Source organism: Symphalangus syndactylus, chromosome 10, assembly GCF_028878055.3.
Source record: "Symphalangus syndactylus isolate Jambi chromosome 10, NHGRI_mSymSyn1-v2.1_pri, whole genome shotgun sequence".
Lineage (NCBI taxonomy): Eukaryota > Metazoa > Chordata > Mammalia > Primates > Hylobatidae > Symphalangus > Symphalangus syndactylus.
In genome coordinates, this window is record NC_072432.2 from 32,469,971 (window position 1) to 32,492,387 (window position 22,417).

At 35.5% G+C, this 22,417-nt stretch overlaps 1 protein-coding gene across 1 annotated transcript in view; it reads right to left on the reverse strand.

The window, feature by feature from the left end:
• The window catches only part of NPNT (nephronectin), a 77,571-nt gene that overhangs the window by 49,567 nt on the left and 5,587 nt on the right, over positions 1 to 22,417 (reverse strand). The window contains exon 3 of the mRNA XM_055296823.2: positions 11,348 to 11,398. Within this exon, the coding sequence (XP_055152798.2) occupies positions 11,348 to 11,398 (51 nt within the window). The remainder of the gene's footprint in view (positions 1 to 11,347; positions 11,399 to 22,417) is intronic.

Below are 22,417 nucleotides of genomic sequence, written 5' to 3' on the forward strand. Positions count from 1 at the left end.
TATTATCAAGCCAGCAAAGGTTTCCTTTTGATACAAATTTAGGATAGAAGTGTTATGAGTAGATCCTAGTACAGAAATAAAACTTGTCAAATTTATTTTATACCCACAATACCATATACTCAGGGGAATGTAAAAAAAAACTTTATTTCTACATCTAAATAACTAGATTAGAAAGTGCATAACCATTTCAAAACTAGAGAAAAATAATTCCCAATCTCTGTATAAACTGGCCCACCTTCCAATAACACACTCTACTGTAATGTGAGCTCTCAGAGGTCAGCAAAAACCAACCTTTTCAGCAAACTGCATTACTCTGTGAATAGTAGATCATCCCTTCCTTATCAAAAAAATAAAAAAGCATAAATGATCCATTTTCAGTGGTCTTCAAAAATATTAAAAGTGGAGTATATTCTTGTTTGGAGTAAACAACGTGCCTGCTGGTGCTACTGGCTATCAGAAAAGGCAGCATTGCTTCTCTGACCTTCGTGTGGATCAGAACAAGAAGTTTGGGCCGTATTTGATGGTCTGCTATCACTAGCATCCAAATATGGTTTAGCAAATTAATAAAGCTTAAATAAAGTCCAGGTAAAAATCACAGATAATCAACGAATAATAGACATTTTCCCCCAAAATCAGTTTCCAGAATTAAGTCCAAATGGGCAATCACACTCAAAATTTGCTCTCTAGCATTCCTGTAGCATAATCTCCAAAGTGCCCTCAAAATAACCTCTAAGTCATTGTTTTAACTAGAAAAAGAAACAAGTTTCAACTGGCAAAACAAACATAGCTCTTCAATGTCACACGTCCAAGCCTCTTCTGTTTGATTGCAATCTAAAATTTTAGTCTTAAAAATCCATCCTAGGAGTTTGTGACCAGCCTGGCCAACATGGTAAAACCCTATCTCTACAAAAAACTAGCTGGGTGTGGTGGTGGGTGCCTGTAATCCCAGCTACTCGGGAGGCTGAGGCAGGAGAATCATTTGAACCTGGGAGGTGGAGGTTGCAGTGAGCTGAGACTGCACCACTGCACTCCAGCTTGGGCGACAGAGTGAGACTTGGTCTCAAAAAAAAAAAAAAAAAAAAAAAAAAAATCCATCTTAAGTGATGTAACTGGGTCTCTGAGAGTTGGACAATAGTTTCTAACTCTAACATAAGCAGTGATTATCAAATAAGTTATGAGAAAAGTAAACTCCCACATCAGTCCTGTAATGTTTCTTATGTAAGGTAATTATGCTGGGAGTAAAGTGCCAACATTTGAAAACTAAGGATATGTTGAGATGCCCAAGCAGATAGAGGCTCTGAAAAGTAACAAGGCAAAAGCCAACCCAATCTCAATGGTAGTTAGTAACTTGAGAAAGATTTTCTCAATAGAAATAAGATTATCTTTAGAATTCCAAGAATCATTTGTCATTTTTTCAATCTATATCATGTTATTATGCAGACATGGCACCATTAAAAGCAGAACAAAAAACCTTGTCCTCCAGGTTATGTTCACATAAAAGAAGGGGACAGAGAAACATGCAAGGGTAGGGCAGAAGAACAAATAGATATGAAACTGGAAGACTTCAAAAAGCTGTTATTACACCCAAAACAAGCTTCACAGAATTCAAATACGGACAAACTCATTTGAGGAGAACAAGAAAATATGACAGGGAATGACTTTTTCAAATGGTAATTGGCCTTGGAAAAGGGAAAGTCGCTGAAAGCAATATGAAACAACTCACTACTATATTAATAGGACCTGGGTGGAATGGAGGGAAATTTTACAGTGGTCCTCTGAAAAGTGCCCTGAGCCATTGCATATCATGAGCAGAACAAAACCTAGAAGAAAGAATCCTACTGTCCAAGATCTCCAGGGGAAAACATCTTTCCAGCTTTCCTAATACCCTGTACTATAGTGTCAATTATCTGATGGTCAAATCTAAATTCCTGCTGCAGTAAAAACTGAATAATAATGCCTCTGATTGTTATCACTCTAAGACATTAAATGCCCTCCCTCATGAATACAGAACTCAAAACCATTTCATATGACTGACTGAATTTATCCTCATGATATCCATATAAGGCAGGAGAGAGGCAGACACTATCTTCATTTTACAAGTAAACAAGTAAAAATGCAAAAGATTAAGTGACTTGACCAATTTCAGGAAAAATGTCTTATCCCAGTTCCATGCTCAATCCACTAGTTCTTCTGGTGGTCAGAAAAAGATCAGAAAGTCCAGCATTTTTAAGTGCATCTGGAAGTGGGGAGAGTGAGATTATAACAAAATACTAAGCAGGAAAGGATGAGAGGGGTAGAGAATGTTAATAATGATTAAAAACATAAAAGTATTTAAGTAACATTTAAATAACTTAAATACTTCTTAAAAGGAGGGAAAAGTTGCAGTTAAGACCACAATCTATAACTTAAGAAAACTAAAGTAACTCTGCCAGAATATTTGAAAAGAAAATAATTTCATTATCCCGTTGCTTGTTTTATGTAGATGCTGGATTCTGAACAATTGATGCAGCATATTATTGTTATCTCTGTTGAAGTATTGCTATAATTTTTGTTGTTGTTTGCTTTGGGCTTCACATTTTATTTAACATTATTGCAATTAAGAACTTAACCACAAACCATAGTCAAATACCAATGTCAATTACTCAATAGTAATTTAGGACATAAAGTTAAAATAAATAAAGTGTCCAGTCTTTATAATGTTGTCTCCCAAGAGCTGTCAATAACTCATTATATTTTTGTGTCTGGGAACATCCAATTCAGACAGATTTATCAAGTATCTATTTGATCTCTTGCTATTTAAATTTTAATTCCTGAAGTGTCCCCCACCAAAATAAGTGGCTGCATCTGCATATGTGCATCTCAAGTTAGCTTTTATTTGTCATAATTAAGCACTATCCCTTTTCACTTAAAAAATCCTCTGAGCACTATTGTTGTTTTCAGTTGACTTGAAATTTTAATTTTCTCTTTCTGTTTTCATTGTGCTAGAGTGGAATTTAGATTAATGCCAAATAAGACTTTAAGAACACATTAAAAAGTGTTACTATTTATTTGGAAATGTGAAGTGTTTTTTTTTTTTTTTTTTTTTTTTTTTTTTTTTTTTTTTTTAGTAGAGTAACAGTAGCAATGCCCATAGTAGCACCTGGATCTTTGTTTCTAAATATTTCATTCCCTAATTTGTTTTCTAAAGAAAATAAATAATAAAAGGAATGAGGGCTAGGGGAGGGAGGCTAGAATAAGTTTTCTGTTGCAAAAACCAATTAAGTACTCAAAGAATGGTAGAGACATGTGAAAAGAATACAAGCTGGCTTGGAGGAGTTCCACTGACTAGATTTGGGATTGTTTGAGCATCAAGAAGAATAATGGTAGTTATTGATAACAATTGAATAAAAAAAGAATCTATGGTTCCAAAGTGATTCTAAAAAGGAAGAAGACCGAGCTCCTCTTTAAAGAACAATGCCTACTAACATGTAGAAGGAATGGCAAAATTTGAAAAACAGAACTTTACAATCATCATTGAAATAATTAATTTGAGGAAAGATTATCCATAGATGTTAAAACTTTCACCAAGTGAAAGTTTGTTGGGGAACAGGGTATCAAAACAGTGTGAATGTATTACCCCACAGGTTACTTACTAATTACAAATAAAAAAAGGTGCCTTTCAGTAGAGAAATCTGATGGATACCACTTCATCAAGTGATCAAACTTAATATCACCAATAGTAGGACAAATCAACATATGTGCACAAGGAATATCATAACAGATGATCATCTATATAATGCTGTTACAAATAAATTTAGTTGTAATCGAATGATGCAGAAACAACAGACAAATTTAGATTGTGGTAGATTCTACCAAGCAATTGATATGGACTCTTCAAAAATATCATTGTCAAGAAGCAAACAAACCAACAAAAGTGGTAGAATTGTTTTAAAGCAATTAAATTAAAGAGGAATGTCAACTAAATGCAGTGTTTGATTCTTAATTGGATCTGGATCAAAAAGAAAAAATCCATAAAAACCATTATTGGGACAATTAGGGAAATCTAAATATGGATTGTTTATTACATAGCATTATTATATCGATACTAAATTTTTTAAGTGTGAAATGATATTGTGGTTTGTAAGTAAATGTCCTTGCTCTCTGGAGATGAATGCTGAAGTGTTTAGACATGAAGTGTCATTAGGTCTGTAAGTTACTTAAAAATGGTTGAGGGAGAAAGAGAGAAGGGTGGGGTAGGGAAGGAAGAGAGAGAAAAAAAATGTGTAAAACGTTAACAATAAGGATATACGGGTATTTACTGTTCCTATTGCTTCAACTCTTCTGTGGATTTAAATTTTTTTTAATAAAAAACATGGAAGAAATATATAAAAAGGAGTACAATAACATGAATACATAGACAACTATTATTTAACTTGTGAGTAGTTGTTAACTTTTCAATGTAATTTAGAGAAAGGTTTACAAGCATAGATGCTGGAGTTAGACTGCTGGGATCCCAGCTCTACCACTCGCGAAATGTGCAACCTATACAGATTACCCAGCTTCTCTCTGCTCTCATTGACATTTTTTATTTAAAAAACAGTAAACTCACAAGATTCATAGAGAGCTTACTCACAGGTTTATTGGGAGGATTAAATGAGAAAACCCAAATAAAGTACTTAGAACAGTACCTATCTCATTAGTAGGAGCTCAATAAAATGCTAATTATGATGAGGATTATAAGTATGACAAGGAGGAAATGCCCCAGTGTCTAAGACACGATATTAAAAGTTGGGGATATAAAAATGAATAGGAGAGCAAGTTCTCATCCTCAAGCAGGTAAGTCCAGTAAGGAGAAACAGAAGTAAGCAGAGATGTCCTGATAACAGATGCATGTTAAGGACACAGAAGAGGCAATGATTAATTACATAGGTTTAGGAAAGTCAAAAAGGTTTGGAAAAGATGTAGTGCTAGAAAAAATTCTTTCAAAAAGGAAACGTAATAGATATCTGAAAGATAAATAAAAGATACCTTTCATAATGTAAGAATTCATAGAATATGATGAAATACATTACAGTATTTCTTTCAGTTGAAAATTACCATTTTTTAAAATATCTGATACTGTAATTTTGAGCAGGTTTGCTAAAGAATCATCACAAAAGGCCAGAAAATTTTAATGTAACCATCATCACCTTTTTTAGCAACCAAAATCTCTATGTTTAAAAGAGTCACTGATACATGAGTTAAAGTATACATTAATTATTTTAAAAATTAAATCAATTTTGTTACTGGGCCTCGACTAATACAATGTCAGAGATTTGTCATTTTGACCTTCAGGTGTTTTTAGTTTGCTTATTTGTTTTCTAAAGAAAATGATTAATTATTCCAAATTTATCTGATGAAGAACCCTAAACAGAAATTTGAAAACAACTTAAATGTCCAACAATAAGAGATTGGTCATGTAAGTGATGGCACAACAGTCTTTCTGTGTCCAACATTGTGGACTTCAATCCAGTCCTGAAATGTTGTTAGAGGGACCTCCCTAACCCATGATTTCGGCATGCCATTCTGCTCCTTATACTCATTCACTGGTTCCTCATCATGTTCATTTAGCTCATTATACTATCTCAAACACTCAGCGTGGCATTCAGCACCACATTTCATGATGTGACCCTTGCCTATCCCATTAGCCTCATTTCCAATCACATTCACTAATACAGCAGTTAATTGAAGTTCTTAGAAATACACTCTTGAGTACCTCCACACTTTCACATGGAATGCCATTTCCCCCCTTGTCTGCTACACTGATATCTAGACAGGCTTCACCTGTCAGTTTGACCATTATATCACCCCCAAGATTTTCACGCCTCATGCTGAGCTCGTACCCTCTTCAGTGCTTTCATAAGCCTCTGTGCATACTTCATCATAAATTATATGTATATACAGGTTTACTTTTAAATATATATATCTTATACCATATTTTCAGAGTTGTTTTTCTTATCTAGCTCCCTCACTAGACTTTGAGCTCTTTAAATACACAGCACCTGCTCTGTAGTGTACAGTCTCCTGACAAAGACAGACATGACAGGTGTACAAGGTGTTAAAAGAATACAGAAGAAGGCATTTCTCTGCAGGGAGGCAGGAATAGGAAAGATACCAGGAAGAAGTTTCAAGAGGAAATGTGAGCTGAATTTTAAAGGATAAGTAGAAATTCACCATGGGAGTGGGCGAAGGGCCTTTGACTCAGACTGAGCAGCATAAGAAAAGCCAACAGGCACGAAGCAGCAGAAGTCTGGAAACGCAAGGGCCGTCCACTGCGACTGGGCCTACAACAAGAAACAGTCCTCCACAGATAAGGCAATGTCAGCCTGAAAAGGCTTCTACTCAAATAATCAAGATTCTACCCATAATTGTGAACAGCCAATGGACTGTAAGCAGTAGATGACACAATCAGATTACCTTTATGTGTTTTCAAGCACATAAATTGATTTATTTTTAGAACCTTAAGCAAGAGTGAAGATCTATGATATGTAATAAGGTCATAAGGTAGGGAGACAAATATATTCATTTTCTCACTAAACTGTTTCCTGAAAACCACAATACGTTTATTAAGATTACATCTTGTCCATCTTTTTTTAATCCCTTTTATTAATAAATAGAAATGACTAGCTCTTACACCTTCAAAAGTGTACTGAACTGAACTGGACGAGGCATTGCAGAAGTTGTTATACTGGCGTAAAGATGTATAAGACACCGTCCCCACCTTCATGAAACTAATAGTCTAGCAGAACAAATAATATAGATCCATAAATAATCATAATGCAGGGCAATGTGAGATATGCTTCATGCGAGTGTTATATTTAGAGGAAGTATAGAAGATTTCCTGCTGTGAAAATCAGGAAAGCAGACTAGAGAAAGTGGCATTTAGGCTAGGACTAGAGGCAGGGCTTATTTTTAATGCATTGTATTAGGACAGAATATAAACTTAAAAAATAAATGGGCTTGGCTGGGTACAGTGGCCCACGCCTGTAATCTCAGTACTTTGGAAGGCCAAGGTAGGTGGATTGCTTGAGCTCAGGAGTTCAAGACCAACCTGGGCAATATGGCAAAACCCTGTCTCTACTGAAAAAAAAACACACACACACACAAAAAACAAAAATTATATGGGGGTGGTGGTGCATGCCTATAATCCTAGCCACTTGGGTGGCTGAGGCAGGAGAGTCCATTGAACCTGGCAGGCAGAGGCTGCAGTGAGCTGAGATCGCACCATTGTACTCCAGCCTAGGTGACAGAATGAGACTATGTCTCAAAAAAAAAAAAAAAAAAAAAAAAAGTACGAATTCACTACTAACAATGATTCACTTTTAGTCAAATATTTTCTTAGAATTAGGAGTGGTGGTGATGTAAAACAAAAAAGGCAACCAAAAGAGGGAAAAAAGGAAAATATGTTTGTAGAGGATGACTTTTTTTCAGCCCTTGATATAAACAAATGTTGAATTATTAGTTGCTTACAACAGTAGGCCAAAACGGTAAACTGGAAAGATTTTTTTTCAAGAACTTAAAACTATAACATTTCAGCAGATGTGGAACATAGATTTTTACCTATCCCACATTTCTTCTTCTACTGTTTAAAGCTGTTCCTCCGTAAAGATAGTTGTGGCAATAATCAATGTTGACTGAAGTTGACGAAGGAAAAGGAAGGTTTGAGTAGGAGAATAGTGGAAAGAAATAAAATCATAGCCTGTGTTCTGTTCAGATCTCACTCTGCAATCCAAGCACATATCAAGTCTCTCTACTTCAAAGTCTCACAAGCACTTCAAACTGAACACATCCAAAATTGAAATCATTATCTGCACCTTCTCCTGTGTTTTCTAGCTCACCAAATGATGTCCTAGAGACTTGGGAGTCATCTTGATTACATCGTCTTCACCTTTCACAACCAGCATTACAAATACTGCAGCCACCATGTTACTGAACGTGAATGTGAATATAAGCCAGTTGCTGAGTCAAATGCTTTGGGTTTCCTCATTTGATCCTCATAAAAAGTCCTACTAGATAGGACTATTATCTACATTTTATCAAAAAAGAAGCTGTAGCTCAGACTGTTTAGGTAAGTTTCTCAAAAACACAATTTGTAGTGGCAGCAAGTCTGTCTGCCAAGCCCATGTGCCCCACCACTGCCCTAACACTGTGTGCCTCTCCATCCTTTCTTTTTAGTATCTTTCAATCCCTCTCCTTTGCTTTGTTCCCACCACCATTACTTAAAATGAAGCCTAATTTCTCACCAGGTTGACTTCCTACAGGTCCCAGGCATTTGCACTAAAGGAAGTGAGCCCCATAGGGAAATGAGGCACATACTTCTTCCAAATGGGCCGGTTACTGAAGAGGCCCCAGCTGATAGACTCGTTGCAGCAATGCAGACCTACCGATTTTTGAACCAACCCTTATATCCATGTCTCCTGTGAGACACTGACAACTACATGAATTTCAAAAAATGTTAAAACACTCCAAGCAAAACTAAATTCACCTGAGTGCTAGATCAGATCCATTACCACCAGCTATCCTCTAAAATATTATGTAATTTCTCTGCTTAAAATCTTTCTAGTGTTCCTCTACAACTTTGTGATTAAGGCAAATGTATTTAATATGATATCAAAAGCCTTCCAGGAGTCAGCCCTTTCCCACTTCTCCCATGGCATCTCTCATCAGATGCCTTTCAAACATATACCCCACATATGCTGGGTTGAGATTCTTACAGTTCTCGGAATGTGCTCCTCCCTCTGGCTCCTGAGCTTTAAATGCATTTTTCTGTGTGCCCAGGATACTCTTCACTTGACTGATTTACCCCTCGGGATTCAGCTGGGCCATCACCACTCCATCACTGCTGGTCTGGGCTACTGCCCCTTAAGATATGCTCTCACAGAATCCTATACCAAAACATGCCTCTTATCCAGTGTTGCCTTCCTCTGTGGGCTTTCAATACTGATAGTGAGTGACATGAATGCCTAGAGCTTCATTTTACTGGGATGATATCTGCAGTAGTTGGTCCTGGATCATGCAGGTAATAGCTGGCTCTCTCTCTCCATTCTCTCTCTCTCTCTCTCTCTATATATATATATATAATATATAAATAATATAATATATAAAAATAATATAATATATAAATAATATAATACGATATATAATATATATTATATAATTATACATACATAATATAATATATATTATATATATAGAGAGAGAATAGAGACAGAGAGCCAGCTATTACCTGCATGATCCAGGACCAACTACTGCAGATATCATCCCAGTAAAATGAAGCTCTAGGCATTCATGTCACTCACTATCAGTATATACTGATACTATATACTATGTATACTGATAATATATATATACATATATAATATAATACATATATATTATCAGTATCAACTGAATACCATTGAGTCCATGAAGTCTTCCTTGATCCTCCTCAGCAGGAAATGATTCTTTCCCTGAACTCCCTCAAATCTTTATCCCTAACTTTTTCCTATTTAAGAATCATAGAAGGAATAAGAGCCAATCATCTTACTAAATTGAGCTGCTTGAAAGTAAGGGTCCCGGTTTTATTCACCTTTGTTTATCTTCCCAGCACCTAACTTAGCTCTTTACCTCTAGTAAGCTCTCAAATAATTATCAGATAAGTCACAGGAACTCTAAATGCTCACATTCCACAATTCGATTCCATCTCCCTTCAATTCATTTCTCAAGTGCAGACACTGTTAGATAACCAAAACTGTTCCACTCGGAGGTTTATGGATGGATATTATTAGAGAAATGGGGAAAACGGTTCAGAAGCACAGACAACTATCCCATGAAAGTTTTTATTTCAGAAGTGAATAACTGAAGAATTGTTCTACTTCCAATTGATTATTTCCAAAAGATGATTATGGTAAACAAAACCATTTGAAAATGTGCTGTACCATCTGTCCTAAGATGGATCCTAGTAAAACTCGGCTCAGAGTTCTCCATTTGTATGGAGAACACACTAATAATAGCAAACATCTGTCAAGAACTGTGGAAGCCACCTCCTTAGAACCAGTAAGAATCTTGCAAAGTTAGATTTAAAGATTACAACATTGCAGCTCAGAAAAGTTAAAATATCTAGTTTCTCACAGGTGGTAAGTCATAGGAACAGTTCCTGAACCCAGATGTTGGTGGCCAAGCACACATTCTACTCTTTCCTTGGCATTGCCTCCCTAATGTAAGCCATAGCTCTACTAGTCAATCCTATAACTGCTAGTAACTTTAAAATACATATGCTTTAAGTCTCCCTGAACAAAGAAATTTCTGAACTTTTATTTCTAGTACTATCAATTTTGTTCCCAAATATTTTATTAAAATTCTGCCTTAAAAACATTTTTCATGACGTGATAGTTTCTTCAATCAGTTTAAAGAACATTGTCAGGCTGGGTGCAGTGGCTTACACCTGTAATCCCAGCACTTTGGGAGGCCGAGGCCGGTGGATCACCTGAGGTCAGGAGTTCAAGACCAGCCTGGCCAGCATGGCAAAACCCCATCTCTACTAAAAATAAAAAATTAGCCGGGCATTGTGGTGGGCGCCTGTAATCCCAGCTACTCAGGAGCCTGAGGCTGGAGAATCACTTGAACCTAAGAGGTGGAGTTTGCAGTGAGCCGCGATCACACCAGTGCACTCCACCTTGGGCAACAGAGCAAGACTCTGTTTCAAACAAACAAACAAAAAGAACATTGTCTTCTTAGAATCAATTCCATTAAACATTACAATTCCACATATTTCACCAAAGTTTTCCACTAAAGTGTCATAGGGTGATAAGTGACATTATTTACTGCCAAAATTATCTTAAACAAGGAACCCTTTTTGTACCTAAAACAAGAGCATAAATGCCCATAAGTGCTATTATAACTGTTAACATATTTCATGCAATAAAAATATTTCTTACCTGAATTGTTCCATGGAGAATTAATGAATATGAAATACAATTCCCTCAGGTTAATGATAGGCTGGTGTTAATAATTTCATTTGGTGGATTTTGTTTTTATATTTGCTTCCTTAAGTATTAAAAACATAAACTGTCCTTTAGCTTAGAATGGAGGTCAATTTATTAGATTCATAAAACAGAAGAAAGGAATTATCAACTGAAAGGGAAAAGTTTAATGTAATAATGGAATTAAAATTAATTTACTATAATTATGTATAGAATAAGCACATCTCTAAGAAATATAGTTTTCCTAAAAAGAAGCAATTCAAAAACACAACTAATGTTTTGTTTATAGCTTTGTAAAATTATTTAGAAGGTATGCCTTTCAAGACATAGATTAGCCAAAATTATTTCAAGAAATATGTTCATCTAACCTTTGAGCTGGCACCTTATCCTGGCTATTCTCTGCCTTAAGACGTAGAAAGCTGCAAAACAAATGTCCAAAAAAAGAAATTCCAGATCTTTTCTCTGTAAGGAGGCTGGACTTGGGTATTTATCAACTTGTTACATTCCCGGAGACTTACACATATTCAACTTTCAGTGCTTTTCTGAAACAAAAAAAAATCTAGGACATGTTTAAAATAGTAATATTTTAGTCACCATTTTGTTATAAAAAAACATTTCATAACAAAAATATTAACCAATAACTGAAGTTATGCTATTCTTCTATAGTCCAAATTCTAAATTAAAATATTTCAGACTTTTGTGATGCTGTACTTTCAAATCCAATTTTTCATTTCCAGAATATTAATTTCTGATTCCTAGAGACAGTATCCTTTTATTTAAATTGGAGTTGGAAAACACATCTGAAAAAATTTAAACTGTTGATGAATTAGTAAGAAAGGCTAATAGTTTTAAAATTGACATATTTTTACTTACCTGTTTCTTACATACTGTATGTTCCCTTCTCTCTCCAACTTTGGGGAGGAAATATAATTTTTTTTCTTCCTTCCACAGCATTTTCTTCTTGCATGGCTGCTTTGGTTGTCAATAGCAACAAGAATTACCATGATAGCACAGCCATTTCACCTGAACATACATAAATAACCCAGTTTGATGAAAGTAAAGGGAAGAAACTTGAAATGGTACTAATAATGGTCAGTGTTTGATCAACCTAGAGATTTTAGAGGTAAGAAAAGGGATAATTTTATTCTTCTTTTCTAAATTAATGCCTTTAAAGGATTAAATATCCACTGTAATTTACAATTGTATATTTATTTGTATAATTTAAAATTAGGTGAATGGGGCCTTCCTTTGGGTAATATAAGAAGAAAAAATTCTAAGTCCAACTTGATTTAATTGAAGCAATAATTTAACTATTGATCCAGAATGATTGCTATGTATTTTTAAAGACACAAATTACATTTGCTTGCTAGACTTTTGTTTTTTTCATATTGGTCGGGTTTCTACTGTTATTTTGAAAAGAACTCACCATATCTTGATGTTGACACATTCCTTAAATAGAATAATAAAATACACGAGGTACAATCTAAGCAAACAGCTGAAATCAAAGTGTAAATAGCATATTACATTCTGGATCACACATGTTATGACTATGGTTATATATGAGAAAGAAAAAAATATAAAAGGATACCGTTTCTTTAATATTCTTTAATTGCCAATTTTGAATCATCAAATTTATCAGGAAAAATACTTTAAATTATTGTAAGCAAAGGTAAAACAACTTAATAAAGAATAGCAAACATCATTATGTTCTAATTAGTTGTATTAGTACCAAACAGCCAAACAGTTTTGTCTAGTCTATTTTATCCTTGTAGTATCTTAAGGTTGGGTCATATTTTTCCTACTTGGCATAAATTAGCCTTGAAATACATATATCTAGTAAGTTTTATGGTATCAATATATACCTGACTTCAAGATAAAATTTTAGCCAATGTCCTATATTTTTTAATTTGCATTTTAAAACTACACAAAACTGCATTTTATGACAAAGCAATGTTAAATCTGGAATAGATTACTTCTAGGAAGTTTCTGGGAACTATTCTCTATTGAAGGATAAGGAAACTTTTATATGCAACCATCACAACAATTTTTATGAAAGTTGCCAGAAATAAATGCCTTACATACATTTTTTTTTTTTTTTTGCGGTATAAACCCCATTAAAAGATTCACTAAAATAGGATTCATTCATAGCCCATAATATTGAAAAATCTGTCTCATTTTCTCTTGATAATCTGTTGCTCTATGGCCATCATAAAATGGCCACAGTAGCAAATACAAGCAACATTTCAGCAAAGCTACTCAGGTAGCTTAGAACTCTAGAACTCTCTCCGGCAACTTGCCTAAGAACCCTTACTTCAGTTCATCTGGCGGTTCTTTACTTTACTATATGTGGTTGGAATTAATAAGCACTCTGATGATTTTATGAAATTGTGAGTCATAAACCAGAGAAACCAAACTATTTGGGGATTATGTTTCTTGCTTGCTAAACACAGGTTTATGGGTTTGGAGCCAGTCCTGAACTTTGGACAGTGTTAGGAAAATCAAGGATAAGAAACTTAAAAGAACTGAGCCTTTTTTTTTTTTTTTTTTAATCCAAAGGTATGCCCATCTTCTCATGTATAGTTTCATTTACTGTAAAGAATTATAAAATGTCTAAATATTAGGCCAAGTATAAACTTTGAAAAGAAATAATAAAATGCTACAGGCTAAGACTGCTGATGCAGTTACTATGTGACTCAGACTGGAGGCATACAGCCCCTTAAGCAAGCAGCACAGCGTGACACATGCACTTTGTTAAAGGTGATAAATGCCAGGTACATGCGTAAAAGGGAAAGGTCCTCCACGACACAATGTGCTTCTGCCTGTCAACCTTAATCATCAGCTAGAAAAAGCAATAGGTCTAGAAAGTTCTCCATACCCCAACCTTAATTTTCATGCTATATTTTTCATTGTCAAAAACATTGATATTAGGCTGCAAACTCTTCACAGAAAACTACCTAACTCTGTACATTTATAACACCAACATCCAGGACAACAGACCCTATGGACAACAAGTTAAGTAGCAACGTGGATGATCCCAACTTTCAGTACACTACTTTAGAACTATTAAAGATATAAAAAAATTCATCAGACCTCAACACAAGATTTAAGAACACAACATTTAGCAAACCTACACATTATTTCTTCATAATTTTATACTTTTCTCCTAAAAAGTAATTGTTTCAAAAATCACTTTTGCCTTAGTTAGGAAACGAAACTGTACATCAGAATGTCTTAATTCTTGGCCATACATAGACACCAAGACACAATCTTTTAATTCTTCAATGATGTAAAAACTCAACCCAAGAGACAAGGGACCCTGAAACCACCATTATCTATGTCAAACATCATAAAATATTTCTATAATCATGTAAACTTGAAATAATCCATCCAGTAGAAACTATTACCATAGTTAGTATATGCAAAATAAAATCAACTCTAAACACTGAAATACACTAAAAAATACAACTAAACATAACCTGTGATTTTGCTTTTCTATTAATTATCAATGGCTTTGCTATTTGTTGGTATGTAAATATTTTGCTGATAATTACCAAGTACCTACAAAATCTTAACACTAAAATAAAATAGGAGGCACCAAACACTTTGGAACAATATTTTGGTGGGAAGTTTATGTCTGGAAAGTCCATCCATGGAGTTTGTTTCTGAAATTCAGCAACACACACCTTTGACCATTTAGGGGCTTTCCTTAGAAACTGAATTTAAGAACTTTGATTTATGAAAATAAGGTTAGTCCAGGCACGGTGGCTCACACCTGTAATGCCAGCACTTTGGGAGGCTGAGGCGGGCGGATCACGAGGTCAGAAAATCGAGACCATCCTGGCTAACATGGTAAAACCCTGTCTCTGCTAAAAATACAAAAAATTAGTCGATGTGGTGGTGGGCGCCTATAGTCCCAGCTACTCAGGAGACTGAGGCAGGAGAATCGCTTAAACCCAGGAGGCAGAGGTTGCAGTGAGCCGAGATTGCACCACTATACTACAGCTTGGGTGACAGAGGAAGACTCCGTCTCAAAAAAAAAAAAAAAAAAAAAAGGCTAAAGGTTTTTGAAAATCAACATGGTTTTTGGCAAAGTAAGCATAAATCCAAAATTCCTAGTTGTGTTTTCCTTTTGTGTATATTACCACAAATTTAAAATGTGATGACATATTTCCTAACATTTCAGAGTAAGTGGATAACATCTACAAAAGGCAACCCTAATCTTGTGATCTGATGATGTTATAGCAAGTAACGTCAGTTCTGGATAATTTATACTACTAATCTACAGAATGGTTAAAAATATATTGATCAAATGAAGTGTTTGGTTTTAAAATTTAGTTAAATCTTGACTCTCAACATGCAAATAACCCATGCCAAATCCTTATTCTCAAATTTGCACTCCCCTGGCATCTAGTATCTACCAAAGCTAATGTATGGCAGAAAATGAAGGCTCCTAATAAAATATAATTGGAATAAAACAGTTTGTTCTCCAAAACAACAACTATATTCTAAAGCTAAGAAATCACTTTGATTATTCATATCTCTTTCCTCCCATCAGAGTTAAGAATAACAGGTTGATTTAACAGTATTTCAGCAGGCTGTTTAAACTGAAATTCTTCAGAAAATTTATAAAATAATATAGAATGAAAAAATAGATGTCACTATTTTACCACACATCATAATGCTTTATCATGTCTGGCCTGTTATATACTCCTTCATTCTGGCTTTATTAGAAATTTTATTAGGAATTCTATTATGGCCCTAATTCTTTAATTATGTATCAGTAGTAATTAAGTAATAAAATCAGAAAACTTAAAAAGAAGTCTTAGTGAATTAAAATAAAAAGTTTATTTGTATTTGATATTACTTAATTGAATTCTTTACCTTATACCATACCAATTTTTAAATAACTGGTGTATTTTGCACCCCAATTTGCCCTGGCATGTTCCCAGGGATGCATCGTCAATATGCTACTAGTATTTTTCTATGGTTGTAGTTGGTGACTGACATCACTTTGAATTTTTTTCAAGCCAAATTATCTTGGCTACATTTTACTATCTTTGAGGACTGATCATTTGTTTGTTCCCGTGAAGACAGAAAACCTTGGCCCTGGCAATGCTAACTTTCTCAGCTCGCCACCACGTCGATATACGGTGACAATTCAGACAGGTAGATTCTTGGTTCATGCTAGTCTCTGCAGAAAAGACATTTGAAGACCTTCTCTTTGTTCCTCTCAAGGAGATGTGACCCTTACTGGATTGCTGCCCTCTCAGAATATGCTTTGAGTCATCTTTTTAAAAATCACTATTTGCTTTTTTTGAGAGAGAAATTATCCTAGGGTATATGTGCATCAGGATTTCAGGTTCTATTGCCTAGGGCTTCAAGAGTACATGAGAATCAGCCCTACCGAACACTCCAGTGAAAAGATGACTTAGGTTTGGCTACAGGATGTTGATATGCACAGTATTTCCTACAGACTCTGCTTTGAGTCTGTTCAAGTCTAAGCAACTTATATAAATCAGCCCTTATAAATCCAGGTGAATTAAGAAAACAGTTGAGGTTACTTTGCCTCCCTGGAACACCTATAGCAATCAGGAACTTTGGGGAAATAAGCACTGGTCAGGGATTCTGTTGTTCCTGGGCTCACTGGCCCATATCCATGTATCAGCATCAGTAGGGTAAATGATGCCTGGGAACAGCCTTTCCTCCTTATTCCAAGCCATAATTGGCATGGAAATGAATAAGTATATAGCAAAATGGTGGTGAATTTATATATTGCTATCCAATGGATACAAAATTGATATCAAAAAATCTCCTACTAATTTCTTTGCAGATCCTCCTCATACTGGAGCCTAGGCGGGGCCCTATCCCTGCTCTATTCACAATGCCTCTGGATATCAACTAAATCAGTTGATTACTGATCTTCAAAATATATAGACTTGAAAAAGAAAGACAAAATGAACTGGCCTTTAATCTGTTAAATAATACAGCAAACTTCAGAACACTGTTAGTGATTCTAACCTGAAACTATCTTGTCTAATCCAGAGCTGTCCATCCAAAGCCCTACACAGTTCACCCATCAGAGCTAGATATTCTGGGCTGGATCTAGCTGAACTGTCAGAAAGCTATGTACATAATGCTTCTTAAACTATGTATAGAACAGCTTTCCGTGAACTGTACTTTTAGAGTAAGGGCCTCATCTTGTGTTGACAGATCTTCTATGAAACAGCTTTTCAGAAACCACCACTGGCTTCATGATAGGAATGTTGCTGTGGCCCCTTCCATTCCATCATTCACTCCCACTCTGTAAAGGGCCATGTGAAGTCTTCCTTCAGAACTACATGCAGGAAAACCATAATTCCTCCCAAATAACTTGTTTGCTTTTTCCCTGACAAACAACACAAATTAAATCAGCAGTAACATCTTTTACCTTTGGCTACCAGAAGCTAATAGCCAAATTGTAGGACATATGTAGGATCCTATGGCTTACATATCTGCATTTGAAAAACCCTCCTCCTAATATTTTTATTTTACCCCCATTTTCCTCCATGTAGCCCCTATTTCCTTATTTTAATTGTGTGAATTCCTGGAAGCCACTTTATATACTTTCCCAAACAAGATAGGGCATAAACAAATAGAAATAAAGAAATCAATTTAATTTATCTTTTAAGGTATCTTCTAAGGAATCAAAAATAGAAGATGACTGAACAGAAGGTTTCTACTCTGTAATATTAGCCATGATTTACTCTCCTTTACATTACATATTTAACATAAGAAAATTTGTAGCAATAAAATGAAAGCTCTTCAATTACTATACTAATATAGAAATCAAATGTCTTTAGATATGTCCTCCATATCTAAAGGTATACATCAGTGATGATGATATATGCAGATATTGATTGCAGCATGTTATGTAAAAACACAATATTGAAAACCACTCAAAGGTACATAAATAGGGGATTTTTTAAATTAATTATAGTACATTCATTCATGTAATGGCACACTGTATAGCCATTTAAAAGAATGAGTCAGGTTTAAATAAACTGATGAAGACTGCTTTCCAAAATGTAGTGTTACATGAAAAAAAATCAAGATACAGAATCGTTTGTACTTCATGCCATCATTTATGAAAAAGGGAAATTTTGAAAATGTTAAGAAATCTCTACAAGGATCAATAGGAAAGAGTGGTAGCCTGTGGGAAGGTGGAACTAGGTGTCAGGAAAACAGGAAAGTTAGAAATACTTACCTTCACTGCTGTCTTGCTCTTAGTATGTGTCTTTTAATTTTTCACCTAATCATGCATTTCTTACTTTTTAAAAAGGAGACAATTTAAGTATATAATTGGAATAAGCATTAGAATAACTAATAGAAAATATATGCCCCTATGGTTTTAAGGACACTACAAAAAGTATTTTGGTACAAAAATGTCTTAATATTTCCTGAAACTCTTTTTATCATAAATGGTGTCCCCAAAATGGTATTCAGATCTCAGAATTCTACATATTCCTCCTTAATAGGTTATGAGTCTAGAAAAAAAAAACGCATACTATATACAAAGGTATAAAAATTATGGCTAATGGCCGGGCGCGATGTCTTACGCCTGTAATCCCAGCACTTTGGGAGACCAAGGTGGGTGGATTACCTGAAGTCAGGAGTTCGAGACCAGCCAGACCAACACGATGAAACTCTGTCTCTACTAAAAATCAAGATACAAAGTCTCTGTATCTTGTCTCTGGATATCAACTCCATCAGTTGATTACAAAAATTAGCTAGGTGTGGTGGTGCACACCTGTAATCCCAGCTACTGAGAGTGAGGCAGAGTTGCCTGAACCCAGGAGGCGGAGGTTGCAGTGAGCTGAGATCCTGCCACTGCACTCCAGCCGGGGCAACAGAGTGAGACCCCGTCTAAAAGAAAAAAAAATTATGGCTAAACTACAAAGATAATAAAAGATCAATGAATTAAGCAATTCCTAAAGGAATGCGTGGCTCTTTCTTTCAAGTAAATGATAGGCAGGAAGCCATTGGGAGACCCTGGCAAATGGACACATCTCACTCCATTCTCCTAGCTTCAGCCCATTGCCTCTGGTCTGATGGGAAACAGATGATGGGAGCAGATGGACATTCACTGAGTTGTCAGAGGGATTTCTTGGGAAAGAAAAGGGATCAGAGAATCCCCAAATCAAGGAAAGATTAGACTCTGGATATGGGATTGTTGGAGCCTTTGGGTTGGCATTGCCATTCAGTCTTTCCCCTTAAACTATTTTCTCTACTGAGTAAGAAGCCATTGGACAATTGATAAAAATTACAAATGTACCTGCCATTTGACCACATACAAAAATTTACTTTGCAGAAACACTGAGAACACGCAAAACAACATTTTTAACATATGTTCAAAGTTTTTTTAGAATTGCTTGTGTTAGCAAAAGATTAGAATCAACAAAAATGTTCATCAGTAAGAGACTTGCTAATAAATTACAGTATAGCCATACAATGGAATGCTGAGTTCATAAAAAAGTAAGGAGGGGGCTGGGCAAGATGGCTCACGCTTATAATCCCAGCACTTTGGGAGGCTGAGGTGGGCATATCAGTTGAGCTCAGAGCTTGAGACCAGCCTGAGCAACATGGCAAAACCCAGTCGCTACAAAAAATACAAAAATTATCCAGGTGTGGTTGCTCACACCTATGGTCCCAGCTACTCAGGAGGCTGAGGTGGGAGGATGGCTTGAGCCCAGGAGGTAAGGGCTCCGGTGAGCCAAGACTATGCCACTGCACTCCAACCTGGGCGACAGAGCAAGACCCTGTCTCAAAAAAAAAAAAAAAAAAAATTAAGAAGGTCTATAAAGAAAACCTTTCAACATGTACAGTTAAGAAAAAGCAGCAGCATACAAAGCAGTGTATATAGTATGCTTTCATTTGTACAAAACAAGTGGGTGATAGGGGAGAGATCTATTGCAAGTTACCCATAAGTAGGTAAAATATTTTTTAAAGTATACCAAAAACTAATCATGCTTGTTGCTCTGAGGAGGGATATTTAAGGAAATGAATATATTTTCTCTTACAGAATAAATTAATATTTTCCAAAGATTGGTGGAAAAATTTAAAACACTGCACAAAATCAATGGGAAAGGGGCAAGAGTGTCTGCATGTGGCAGTGGGGGGCAATAATGAGGGTTAGGCCATCAGAATCCCTCTGCCTTGCCCTTCCATTTCCCCTGTGATGAAGGCCCATCTCTGTGATGAATATCTTCCCTCACCCACTGAAAGACGCTGCATACAATCACTGAGCTTCACTAATTATCATCTAGAAAGCATACAGTGGATTCAACTAATTCAAAATGCAAAGAACACGAATTCTATAGATAAAAAGCAACAAAAAGAAATGCTGGAAGTTACACACAGGAGGTGAGGGAGAAGCCACCTACGTTTTTGAAAGCTTATCAAAAATGTCCACAAAGCAAACACAGTGTTGTTTCTGGCACCAGAAGTGCCTTCTTGGTCCCAGTGTGTATATGCGTGGGCAACTTCAAGCAGCATATCCCTGTGGCAGGTATTTGAGGACAGATCTAGTTGCTGAACTGGCAGAGAGGAGAGTGCTTCCCTTTATTTGGCCTGGCCTTCTAGCTTAAGAAGTACTAAAATTTCTAATCCATAAAGGTTAAGACCTGGCCAGATTAAGCTTATGAAGGGATCTCAGGAAATTAGTAGATCTTAATAGTATTACATAAAGATCAGTTCTAATTGGGGAAAAGAATAAAAGAGCAAAGCAATTTCTCTGAAACTTAACGTTGAAGACTGCACATACTAACAAATTACCTGTTTGAAAAGGTCAAAATTCTTCAACGCTGATCTTACTTTGGAATCTGCATTCCAAGACCACTTGAAGTTACCCAAAGGTACATGATGTTCTTAAACAAACTTTCAAGGAAAGTGGCAGTTAAATAATCTTAATCAAAAACTTCACTTCCTAAGGATTTGTGGATTCTAGTGTTGCAAGTAATCATAAAATTATTCATTGCCTTGCTTTTATTCCTACCTGAAAACAAACAAACAAAAAACAGATTCCGCATTCTCACCTCAAAATTAGCGGAGGAAGCTACTACACTAAGGACAATGAAGTGTACTCCGCGTCACTAAGCTGGCCCCAGAATTCTGCTAGCAATCTTCAATACAGAGGTAAATAGTACAATCCCCACCCCTTTTGAGAGCCCCTGTTACTTCTTGGGTGCATACAGGTATAAAAATTGCTTTACGTTTAAAATACTAACTCATGTTCAATGGAAGTTGTCAGTTGTTGACCTCAAATAGAAAGGCATTTACTAGTATAACCTCTCTGTGAAGGGAACACTATGTGTGGTCTTCAAAACAAATTCTAACATTCTAACAGCTCTAATTTTCTCTTGATTATTTTAAAGAGAGTATTCAAAATCCAAATAATCAAAGAAATATATAATCTATATTGTTTTGTGATTATGGACAGGAAGTTAATAACCAGTTTAGGGAGCAAAAATAAATCATGTTCCACTTATAAGACCGAGTATCTGAACCCAGATAGGAGTAAGAAATGAAACACGAAATTTAAATATTTTGTTTACTAAATCAAAATTCTCTGCTCAAACTAATAGCTTTTTCATTTGAAATGCAGAAAGAAATAATTCAATAATTTTTCATCATTTCCAATATCCATAATCATTAGCCAGTAATATATATCATCTAACTAAAATTATTTGACCACTCCAAATAGCTTCAGAATGAATTACTATATCTCAGTCCCTATGTTTCACTAACTTGTAAGTTTATCTGAAGCCGATAAGAATCCAAAATTTTCACTTTACATGGAAGAGGCAGCAGGAAATGAGGTTCAGAGCTAACTAAGCAATGTCAAGCTGTAGGTGTAGGTTTCACATCTTTCCAAAATCTCCAGCGGAAACATAAGAAAACATCTCAATTTTCCCTGTTCTTAAGGATAAATGATACAAAACCATCCTAATTCACATCATTTCCTTCAGAAACCACAAGTTGCTCAATGACAGCCAAACGGAATAGTTTTGTTAAAACTTGGAACTGGTTGTATTTTTAGTTTTTCTTCACACTTCTATAAAACGCTTTTAACAAAAATGCTGTTGTCATGAGCCACATATACAGTCAAATCTCCGAGTAAACAGAAGGACAACCATACAAAAATACAATATTTAGATCCTACATAGTTTTTCTACATTAAGGAAGTTTTCAGACGCAGTTTAGAGCTTCAACATACCTTGGAAATATGCTTGTGTAATAAGAAAACTGTAGCTGAGAAATGTTAGATGGCTATTCAGGTACAAAAGTCAGAACTTGAACTCAGTTATCCTAAATTATCTAGTGCTTTTGGTTAACAATTGTTTCCACAGTATACACAGCTTTTAAAGATGAAATATACAACCCTGAAAAATCTTTATTACAGA